The sequence below is a fragment of the Poecilia formosa genome, unplaced genomic scaffold, assembly GCF_000485575.1.
Source record: "Poecilia formosa unplaced genomic scaffold, Poecilia_formosa-5.1.2 Scaffold20, whole genome shotgun sequence".
NCBI lineage: Eukaryota > Metazoa > Chordata > Actinopteri > Cyprinodontiformes > Poeciliidae > Poecilia > Poecilia formosa.
In genome coordinates, this window is record NW_006799959.1 from 771,290 (window position 1) to 783,518 (window position 12,229).

At 35.3% G+C, this 12,229-nt stretch overlaps 2 protein-coding genes across 5 annotated transcripts in view; one reads left to right on the top strand and one right to left on the bottom strand.

Annotated features, from left to right (window-relative positions):
* The window catches only part of LOC103134877 (STAM-binding protein-like A), a 12,848-nt gene extending 6,482 nt beyond the window's left edge, over positions 1–6,366 (bottom strand). Inside the window, exons 1-4 of the mRNA XM_007547360.2 lie at positions 6,205–6,366; positions 1,168–1,396; positions 962–1,037; positions 760–855 (exon numbers count right to left, since the gene is read on the bottom strand). Coding sequence (XP_007547422.1) covers positions 760–855; positions 962–1,037; positions 1,168–1,370 — 375 coding nt within the window. The 5' untranslated portion in view covers positions 1,371–1,396; positions 6,205–6,366. The remainder of the gene's footprint in view (positions 1–759; positions 856–961; positions 1,038–1,167; positions 1,397–6,204) is intronic.
* slc39a14 (solute carrier family 39 member 14) overlaps positions 1,334–12,229 on the top strand; it is a 37,267-nt gene continuing 26,371 nt past the window's right edge. Inside the window, exons 1-2 of one of the 4 annotated variants that reach the window (XM_016669135.1) lie at positions 1,334–1,426; positions 1,520–1,600. The gene's annotated coding sequence lies outside the window, so the exon portion shown is untranslated. Of the gene's footprint in view, positions 1,427–1,519; positions 1,601–8,911; positions 9,213–11,027; positions 11,587–12,229 lie in introns of those variants that run through there. The other 3 variants (XM_007547363.2, XM_007547361.2, XM_016669136.1) reach the window with 3 other exon arrangements.

The following is a 12,229-nucleotide window of genomic DNA, read 5'->3' on the forward strand; positions in this document are numbered from 1 at the left end:
AAATATTCGTTTACAACAGCCCTAGTATTGATATTTATTCAACACACAGTGGAGAAAATGGTAAAACTATGAATCCTGATGATAAGGACGATTTTTTTTTTAACAATATTAATTGGAATTTATTGTGACAACAACTAATCAAGATTCTTATTATGATAAGAAATTAATCACAATAAAGAATACAATAAATACCCACCCCTACTTAGAGCAGTTAAGACAAAACTAGCCCTGTCGCAATAAGCAATAAATCAATTAATCGCACGATAAATTAAAACAAGCTCAATAATTTCCATTTGCTTTATTTATAGGTTTTCTGTTTTCTCTCCCTGTTTCTACCAAAAACTGGATGACAAAAGTCAGTTTTTATGTTCCTCTAATCTGGCACAAAATTCCAGAAAACTTAAAAATTGCAGAAACACTGAGTTTCTTAAATCAAGGTTAAAGCCCCATTTGTTTTCGGGTAGATTGCCTCTAACTGGTACGGTCCCAGTCTGCCCCGGCCAGATTCATTTTCCATTTGATTCATAATAACTATAACATCTTAAAGAGTAGTTATCTTTTAACTTGGTGTCATTTTCCCTTATTTTGCCACTGGATGTAAAGTTGTTGCTCGTTTGTGGTTATATTTCCATTCTGTTAATGTAACGCACTTCGAATTACCCTATTTATTGAAATATGCTATACAAATAAACTGATAAAATGTTTAACAAAGTTTCAGAGGAATGAACACTTTTGTGATAGACTGGTGTTTCATCTCACCTTTTTGACCAGATACTGCGCATATTCTTGTTCAAATCTTTTTAAAAGAGCCTGTTTGAGAACCTCTGCTTGAGGAAACGCCACATCTTTGAGTTTCTGTTGAGGAATCACAAAGTTAAGCTGCAGGTTTTCCACAAAAAAAGAAAAGAAAAGAAAAAAGACACAAACAGATAAATGGCAAAACACCAAACTCTTTGGGCACCTTAACTGTGTCCTTTTTCTCTGGGATGTTTGCCGTCTTGTAATCCCGATGTTTGGGAAGTTTTTCAATAAAAAGCCTTAAAATAGACAGAAGAATCAGGTTAACATCTTTATTTTTAAATAAAACAACCAACAAGATTATGGTGATTGCTGAAAGTGGTCTATGTGACAAATCTTGGACTTAATTAAAAAAAAGAAAAAACTCACGTAATATATTTATTATAAAGTACAAAGGCGTGTTCGATGTTTCCCTCTTCGGTGTAGATGTGTGCCATTCGGATCATCTCCATGCCGGAGCGGAAGTAGCGTCGCGGCGGCACGTCGTCGTTGACTTCCACCGAACTGCCTCTTTTGGTCAGAGCACGGACTCGCTCTTCCGGCGACAAGCTGATATCCGTGTGATCCGCCATGTCGGCTAACGGCTCAACCTGACAGACTGGAGAAACAGGGCAACTGCTTGACACAAGTATGCATTGATAGCGCTGGTTCATATCGACTTATGATTAATGGTTTGTTAAACTAAAATGAGTTCCAATCGATTAATTAGACTGTCTTTTAGTGTAGCAGAAGAGGGCGCCGCCGGTCGTCCTGAACTGGAGACAGTTGATAGAGAAACAAAGATGGCGGCCACAACAGAATGGTAAAGAGAAATTATCCAAACGGAGTCCAGTTTGAGATGCAAAATGGACTTAAAGTGGTTCTGTTTTGAAATATAAACACTCAACAAGCCCCTTAAGTTTCACCAGGTAAGTGTTTATATATATATATATATATATATATATTCATCTTTCTATTCAGCAATCTAAGAGGTCTTTGGTTATATTTTATAAATATGTCTCAGTTTAACAATGAGGGAAATCCAGAATTTTCAGTTTATTCAGTCAGTATGTAATACAACTGACACAAAATGATGTTCAAATTTAATGATGAGCTTTAAAGAAAAAACATTCAACATATTAGCCCTTAATGACATGCAAAATGGATGACCCTCTTGATACAAAAGAAAACTCATTTCTAAGAAAATGGCCGCTTATCAATCAATTATTAGATTAGATCAGTAATTGATAACTTGCGTCCTTAATAGCTACATCTAACGAGGTCTGAGAATTAGTCAAATCTGAAATGAAATCCTTGCTTAAAAATAAAAGTAAAATAAAACAGTAAATTTATGAATATATTTTGTTACTTCTTTTCTTAAAAATCAGGTTATCTGGCCCCTTGTTGGCCGTTTTAGAAAACACTCTGCACTTTTGTCTTGCAGTGGATACAAACACTTAAAAGAAAGAGAGAAAGAGGGAGTCTGGCTGTCGATTTTCCAACACTTTAGTCATCATGATGTTGCTGTCTTAGTGATTAAATGGTTGCTCATTCATGCAAGACATTCATGTTTAGCGGAAGTGCTGCTTCAGTTGGAATAAGGAAGCTTATTTCTGCCACAAAACAAAAAATAAAAGCCCAACAGGAAGTCATTAATACAGGTTTTAAAGTCACCATTATGAGAGACAAAGTCATAAACATTAGGCTGGAAACGGTACATGGAAATATTGACCAAAACTGTAGTTGGAAACCTCATGTAAATGATGTTGGGGGAAAACTGGACCTACAGTACATTATGTACTTCATACAACTCCCTTTTACTACTCCCTTTGTCATATTGTGTAGAGGTTTGGGGAAATAACTGAAATAACCTCCAACCTATTTATATTCTGCAAAAACAAAAGCTTTAAGGGTAGTAAACCGCCACACCAATGTTTTTTTAGACAATGGGGAGTATTAGAGTTTGCAGAGTTAGTAAAATTTAAGACCGCACAAATAACATACAAAGCAAAAAAATAACATGCTCCATAAAAATATTCAGAAATTATTTAAGGAAAAGGGTGGAAGATATGAGCTAGGAGGGAAATTTACTACATACATTAAAAAGTATGTGTATCTCTGATGCTGGGATCTGGAACTAATTAATAACATAACACAATTTAAAAGGGAATTAAAACATAAAATGTTTGAAAACTAGAATCTGATTGAAACCTTCATGATGGTGAGTTACTTACTTCTTTAATTTGTGTTTTGTTTCTTTTTTTCTTGTCTGGATTTAATTATTGATTTTCTGTATTCTGTTAATATTTGCAACACTAAAGCAGTGAGGAGTGGAAATGTTCTGTTTGTAATGAAAATGTAAGGATAAGAATATAAACTGAATACCTTCAGCCTACACCTTTTGATCTATACAGTTATTATTTCGATTTGATTTTGTTTTAAATCTTGATTGCAGTTGTTGATTGACTGTACAACTGTTATCTTTGTATGTGTTTTAGATCAAACTATCAATAATTTTGACTTTCAACGTCTTCATCCGCTGTAATACAGACTGCTACAGGAGATCCTTTCCTCCCACAGCCATCAACATTTATTACAATTCTTTGAAGAAACTTGTAAAATATGACTTACAACATTAAATTTCTCTTTAAGACCAATAAAAGTTACACTTGGTTGTTTTTTGTTTTAATGTCATGGTCAGCTAATGCTACAGTAACAACTCATTTTTAAACTTTTTACACATCTTTCCAACAAAGTCGTTCATTTGACAAACAGGCCAACCTCAGTTAGGAATTTCTTTTTTTGTATCTGAAGATCAAAAACAATAATCCTGTTATGTAAATTTGCGTGGAATCAAAGACAGATGTGAGACCACACCTTCTCCACCTTGACTAAGAATCATTACATCATGAATCTGTCTTTATGAATCGTCCATCAGCAGGTGCAGCTTTCATACTCCCAACGGTCGAAGGGACAGTTAGTTGTAAACGGTTTAGATTAAGAGGGTGTGGCAGAGATAAAAGGAGCAGTAGAGCACCATTAAAAGCATTATTTGTATTACAAAACATATGTTTTCACCATTTTTGGCTTGTACTGCCAAAAATGTGGGTGGACTATTCCCTCCAGGTTGGGGTTGAAATGTCGCCTCAAGGTGGGGAGGAGTTAAAGGAGTTAAAGTGTTAAAGTGTTTTGATGTTTTCTACCAGAGTGATGAATTCTTAGACCAAGTTACTGGTCTGTTGACGTTCCAACTCTCACCTAAGGTCACAAATGAGAACTAAATACAAGTAGCTACTATAAGTTTGAGCTCAGACTTAGCGTCGCAGCTTTCTAAGATCCAAAACCAAACTTTTATATTGAAAAGGCCGAAGGACTGGGAACAGGTAGTTTTTTGAACACACTTCTGACTTGATTGTTTAAAAAAATGTATATGTAGTTTATTTCCATAAAAATATGGACAAAACAATAACTACAATTTTTTTACAAATTAGATGAAAGTTAAAGTTGACTTAATTTGATGTTGCAAATTAAAAAAGTGTGTTCAGGAAACAAACCACCTGTTAAACCATTAATTAATTACAGATTTTGGTTCTAAACTAATGCAAGTATATTCCAACTGCTCAAAGAAAAAGTAAATTGGCAGAACTTCTATCCTGAGTTTCCTCTTCCTCGACAAGACTCCAAAGGTTCTCTACAGGGTTTGGGTCAGACCAAGTCAAGCTCAGTTATACCATGTTCATTAAATTAAGGACGTGTGGGCAGGTGCCAAGACCTCCTGGAAAATTAATAACCATTAAGTTTCTCAGCAGAGGGAAGCTCTAACACTTCCTGATAGATGGGTGTGTTTATTTTGGACGTAATAAAACACAGCGGACCAGCAGATGACATGGCTCACAAAATCTTCACCTCCTGTAGAAACTTCACAATTAATCCTTAAGAGACGTTCATCCTATGCCTTTTCCAAATGAATATTTTACATTTTCATCTGAAAAGAGAACATTTGACCATTGAGCAACACTCCAGTTCTTTTGTCCCTTAATCCAGACTTAGTCTGGTGAGATTAACTAGGAGTGGCAGCAGACCAAAGTTTATGAATACCTGACAAGCTATTATTACATCACACTTTTTTCCTTCCACTCAACTTTCCATCATAAGTCTTGGACACATCACACTGCTTTAGCAATGACCTCTTGTGACTTTCTCTCTTTGTGGAGAGAATCAATGACTGCTGAACTGTCAGTATTTTTTTATTAAAATGTTTTATTTACTGGTCTGATCTATGTTCAGAGAAACAGTGTTGATTTTAATTAGTTTGATCTATAATAATTAAATGAACAAAAGCAAACGTTTGTATAGTGACATTACCTATACAAACTTGGCGTTTTAACTAAAACTCTGAGGTTTAAGAATCCTTGTCAAATGGCGTTTTGACTAAAAATCTGTAAATTAAATCCTGTCAGGTGACGGGGCCTGGATAATATTCGTGTTAAACGGACGGCGGAGTCTGGCGACGACAGGCACTTAAATTCCATAACAAAAGTATGTTTTCATCTTTTTTTAAAATCTTTTTTAATCTTTTTCTTCTTTTTTTTCCAAAATCTCTTTTTCTTTCTTACTCTTTATTCAATGTCTTATTTTTTTCTTCAATTATGTGAAGCACCTTGAAATGCCTTGCTGCTGAAATGTGCTATGCAAATAAAATTTGATTGATTGATAGATTATCTATTAACTAATTTCATTGTCAGTGTTTCCTAGTTTATTAACGTGCACCTGTAAGTGTGGGATATCAAGGTTAACATGAGCTTAAGGACAATATATTTTTGTGTAAATAAAACTCATCTGCTGTCCTGTGATTTTCATCAAATCAGGAAACCAATCATTTTAAATACTTAAAATTAAATGGGATCATGCATTTAACATTGATACTGTTTAATCTCGTCTAATTTCATTGGGCTTGTTTACACAATTTACATTAGCATACTTGCACTATGAAGTAGTTTAAAATAAAGAATTGTTAGATTTAAAAACAAACACCAAAAAAATGCAAGTTGAAATAAAATTATAACTGAAACAACGCGCTTCTGTTCCTTTCACAAAAGGCGATATTTAACACATTTGGTCAAAATAAAGCTTGGTTAGTTAAACAACTTTCCAGAACAAAATTCAAACATTTTTCCAACCCCACTCTCCTTCCCTTCACCTCTTCTGGAAAAATGTTGGCGCAATGACAACAACACGGGTGGCATATATATACGCTTCAGCCGTGTATACCCGGTCCTTCTATCGATCCGTGTCCCTGAGGAGGTGATCAATGTTTCCGAAAGACGTCGAGTTAGCTATGCTAACTTAGCTAACGTCAACTTTATCAACGGTTTGATCAGAAAATAAACAATTAGAAAAAAGAAACGGTATTTTTTTCATTCTTACCTGGTCTACCCGAGAACGTGAGCTTCTCAGAAACCTACATAAAGCAAAAATAAATAAATAAACCGTGAACGTTGTAAAGAATCCCAAATGTGATTTCTATGGTCAGCTTCAACAACAGCACTACTGTACCACTTCACTTCCGCGATTAAAACAACTTCCGCCTCACGACACTACGTCATCGGAAGATGTTGATTATTTTCTAAATATTTTTTTCGTTCATATAAAATGTATATTACGTAATTAGCAAATATTTTTAAACATATTCCGTTTAAAATTTTGAAAAACAAGTTAATATCATTTTGTCGTTGTATATTTTGTATCACGCATGCGCCACCCACACACTTCGTGTTCCAAATACCTGAGTTGAGGGTTATAAGCATGGTTATAAGGGTTTGGTGTTTGCCTGGTGGACGTAACTCGGAGATTGTTTCTCGCTTTTGGATATGCGTGGATATGCAAATTGCACACCTAAATGATGTGCAATTTAGTAAAAACAAGCAAATTTGTTGACGTATTTATATTTACTTTGTATTGAAGGAGTAAAACAGTTCAAATACTTACAGATATAAAATAATTAGAAATATAAAATTAAAATATTTTCAAATATAATACATAGGGATGTAATATACAAATTATGAAATTAATATGATTTTACAACAGATATATTTATATAAAATATAATATACAGAATATTATAGCTAATATACATATATGTATATAAATACTGTACTATGCATGACTATATGATGCAATATAATCATACATTATATAAATATTTCTTAAATTAGAGAAACGGATCTCAATAGAGCTGTTTAGCTCTGCAGCCACGTAATTTTGAGCTTTGACAACCAAATTTCAACAACAGCAATGCACCTGCACGAGTGTGATTACAGTCTAACAACAGAAATAAAAAATAAAAACACTACAAAGATAAAACCAGTCATATCAAACTCACAGATTTCAACATGTCAAAATTGAAATTAAAAACAGATTTCCATTATCAACAATATGAAAACATCCAGGATTTTCCTGAAAATACCTTCATGTTAAATATTTACGTTTAACTTTTTATGCTGAATTTCACACTATCCCAGAAAAATAGAGAATTGTTTCCCCACTTGCCATATTCACAATATATTAAGATGTTTTAATACATAAATATATGGAGATAAGGTTGTGCTGTGGTGGCGCAGGGGTTAAGCACAACCCACATATAGAGGCCTTAGTCCTCAATGCAGCTGTCACAGGTTCAATTCCCAGCCTTGGTAGCCCTTGCTGCATGTCTTCCCCCTTCTCTCATTACCCACTTTCCTGTCAATTAACTATCAAATAAAAAGGCCACTAGAGCCAAAAAAGAAGGTTTTTAAAAATATATATATATGGAGATATAGAATAATAATAGAATACCTAAGCATGTCAATAGGACCATGTAATATTTATTTTTTCTTTTCATCTTTGTCGCTCTGACTCATAAAAAGGTGATTTGTAGAATACCTGCCACGTCATCTACCCAGCCATTCCCTGATACTTAAACATGGACAGAATCTTAGCAGGACAGTATATGCATTTCCCTGCCACACCAGGGAACCAGTGTGGATGTGTGGGCTGTTGGGACCTTGTTTGAACTCCATGAGGCAGAAAATGCAAACTCAATCAGATTCGCGTCTCAGCCCAGCTCATCTCCTGTTACTCGGCAGATTGGCTTCTTCCTGGCCGCTGCCAGCTGCATCCCTCTGCCCAGTCCTCTGTCCGTTCCTTCTTCTGTCTTCATCCTCTCATGACCTGCTCCTTTTATGTCCCCATTCACCATTCAGCTCACACGGGTGATGGAAAACACCTGTGTGAGCTCACAGTGAGCATCGTCATGGGTGACAACCCCAGCCTCAACAACAACAAAAATATCTGAAAAACATGCAGCACAACAACCCCAAATGAAACAAAAATAATTTAAAACAAACACATAGCACTGCCTATTTGTTTAACCAACTAACTGGTTGGGTAAAACCAGTCACATAAAGCCCAAAACAACAATTACTTGCTGTGAAATGTGAAGGCTAAAAGTAGCATTGAAGCTAAATTTAGCATTTTAAAAATTAGACATAAAAATGTCTACAAATGGAAATATTAAGCACAACACAAAGTATTTGTCTTTTAACAACAATTTTTATTACTTTCTCTTTATTTTCATAGTGGGACCAAATTTATTAACTGCTTTCATTTAACTTATTAAGTTTTGCTTGGTACAGCACACATTTTTAAAGACCCAATCCTGCTGAGAATAGTTGGAATATTTTTCTTTAGTTGTTCTTTTTTATTTGAGCCCAAAAGCATTGGCAAACTGGATGTTTTTCTTTTAACAACCTGGAAAACTCTTAATTTGTTTTAACCCAAAGTGGCTTAAACGTAAATTTTATAAAATGAAACCCTAATTCTTTGCTTGTTTAATTAGACAGATAATTTATTGATCCCAAAGGGAAAATATGTGGCAGTGTGTAGCTCTCATTCATACAAACAATAAAAAAACAAAGTATAAAAAATAAAAATAATAATTGATTTAATGTATGTTGAGTTTATTGTTGGAAAGTGAATTTACGTAGTTTTATAAAAAAAATTTGGGCCACAAGTACTTTTGACTTTACAATTTTGTCCCACGTGACCAAAAGTTTGGACACCCCAGTTCTGTAATGTCAGAACTGTAATGTAAAGTTATTGTAATGTCGTATTTCAACCGCTTGGTGGCGACACAGTCACCAAAATCCATCCTGCAGAAAACTATCGACGTCACCACGGAAACTGAGCCTATCAGGACATCCTCCAGTCCTGTTGTGTTTGGTCGTGAAACGGAGGTCAGGGGAGAGAGAGCGAGATAAATGAATGAAAGCAGACGGGATTTGCTCCCACTGGACGTGTTTTTTTTTGTCTCTACTGTTACCGTGGATGTTTGGCGTGGACGCTGCGGTTGAGAGGAGCTGACGTCAAAGCCTGCTCTCTCCCATCATCACCACCGGGTAAGCTAACTATCAGAATCAAGGCTAACCGGCGCCTACGACCCTGATTCAAGCTTTGTACTGACTTAAGACGTTTTTTATTATATGCTAACAAGGCAGACATAATATACCCGCCTAAAGTATAAAATATACGACAGTAGCTAAATCAGATGTGTTGATTTAGAGTTAGCATAACAAAGCATAATCAGTTCTTTTACTTCTATTCTACTATCGATGTTTTTTTGCTAAAAAGTGTTTTCAGATTAAAAGTACGTACAGATCTACCAGTCACACACTCTGACGCTTTTTTGCTGGGAATAATATATACATAAATTACATTGTTTAGCTGAATTTGGCTACACAGAAGAAGAAAAGCAGACTGTTTTAAAAAAAATAATTGCTATAAACAAAAACAGTAAGTAGAGTTATACAGTTAGTCAAAGCAGGATGACATTTAGCAGAAAAGAAATAATATGGAAAAATACTTAAAAATACACAGTATAAATTCTAATTTAATTTACAGTAAATATGTTTGATTTAACCCAAAGAAAAATTAAACGTAGTATAATCAAGATATCTTCAGAGTGTTTGTAGATGATGATCCTGGATGCAAAGGTCGGGAATCGAACCTGCGACAGCCGCGTCGAGGACTGGGGCCTCCGTATGTGGGTTGTGCCCAACCCCTGCGCCACCACAGCACACCCCAGCCATGGTTAAAAGTTAATTATAATTTAAAGTTTAATGATCTTTGAGAATGTGTGCAATATTATCGTTTATTGCAATAACTCCATTGACAATTTATCATCCAGCAACATTAGTTATTGTGACAGACCTCGCTGTACAGGCTCATGACTGCCATGACATGCTAACTGCTTAATATCAAAGATGATATTTTACAGTTAAATGACTGGGATAAAACTATAAGTAGATAGCAAACACTCCTAATCCATCTCATGCTTTTGCCGCTCCTTAAATCTCTGTCTGGCTGCATGATTAGAAATCCGGGCAGAGAAGCATCAAAGTTTTTACTGCTCTGCAAACTCTGGATGCCAGTACTATATTTAGATCATTGCATGTTAGGGCTGCATCTAATGATTATTTTATTAATTGATTATTCTGCCGATTAAGTAGATAAAGAAATTGGCACATTCTGCAAATTTTTTATTTAACCACTCAAGCCTCTTTTTTTAGTATTCTTTGGTGTATGCTTTGTCGTTTATTTCAAAGGATGCATCAGCAGCTAAAAAACTGTCCACTAGTCTGTTGATTATTTTTTCAGATTAACAACTGGTTGCAAAAGGTGCCTTTTTTTAGACTTTGAACCAGGAGAATCTAAAACTGTCCCACTTAAGGAGTTCTTGGTAAAACACATTAACAGACAAAGAAGGTTTTTCATCTTAAATGCAAAATGATTATATTTTTTAACAGTTTTGGCTTAATTGCTGCTCTGATTATGTTGTTCTTTAAGCCAATGGCATTTTTTGTTTGCTATTTGTAGCATTTTCTCTTTTGCTTCTAATTTCTATCATTGCAACATTTTTTGTTCACATTAGTTTTGGTTTTGCATTATTCATGTGTTTGCTTCACATATATCGGTTTGCACATGTTGGCCACTATAGAAATTGTATCTTTAAAATAGGAATGCACAAGACATCAGTACTGACATCGGTATCAGCCGATATTAGTAATTTTTTAACATATTGGTATCGGGGCGATAACTAAAACTAGGTCGAAATCAACAACTGGTATTTATTTCCACATTGTTATCATCTGATTCTTGTCTTTTTTATTTCCAAAAATGTCAAAACGGTTGAGAAATATATCTGTAAATATCCTTTATCAGCCAAAACATAAATATTAATATTGGATATTTGAGAAGGTGAAGATTTGCCAGAAATCAGACGAAATTTTCATGTTGGTGCCTCCCTACTTTAGAACCATTACCTACTTCTCCCTGTCCCCCTTTTAAAGTTGCTGAAGAATTGACTAAAGTACAAATCAGTGGATATTCAACGACTGCCATTACCTGGTTTACTGACCTCAGAGCCGGCCTAGGGGTAAAAGTGAGCGCTTCACTTAGCCGCAGTCATTCCTAAAGCCTTTAATTTTCAGCTGGACAGGAGTTGCTGTGTGCAGAACGTAGACAATGAGCTGACATCATGGCCACAAACACCACTGTCTCATCTAATGATGGGTTTCCAGGTGGGACAGGCTGAGAAATGGGGGAAGCAGTAATTAGGGTCTCAGGTTTGGGCTGATGAATCAGTCTGCTCTGCCCTGCAGTTGTATATAAATCAAGATGAGAAACGTGAAATCCTCAGAGGACGGAGGCTGATCAGTTTGGTGGAGGCAACAGCAGGGAGTCAGGAGGTTTCTGGGTTTCTGTTCCTTAAAGGTAAAGTAACATTATGTTAATTATTAGAGGCGTGAAAAGTGTGGCTCCCAACTGTTACACTGCAAAACCATAAAATCTTACCAAGTAGCTTTGGTCTAATTTCTAGTTCAAATATCTTGGTTCACTTAAAATGAGACAAAACTAACTTACAGGTAACTTTTCAGCAAGAAACATGATCTTGTTTTAAGTCAGTCATTCCAGTTCCAGTGGCAGATTATTTCACTTATAAAATGGGAAAAATGTCTTGTTGGAAGTGAAATAATCTGTCAATGTGTCTCGTACCTTTTTAACGTCAATATTAAGGAGTTATTTACTTAAAATAAGCTCTTATTTCTTGGTGAAAAGTGTGAATTAGTTTTGTCTTATTTCAAGTGTGCTAAGACATTTGCTCTAGACCAAAAATTCTTGGCAGGATTTTGTTTTTGCAGTGTAGGTTCAGAATGGTACAAATGTGGCCTAATTTTTAGGATGAGATTTTTTCTTTAATGACCGACTTTAATTTTCTTAAATGGAAAATGTTAACCTGTCATTCACGAGAGGACCCAAATTTGCCAAGAACACTGACAGCAAATTTGGGTCCTCTCGTTATACGAGAGGACCCAAATCTCGTGATACGAGAGGACCCAAATTTGGGTCCTCTCGT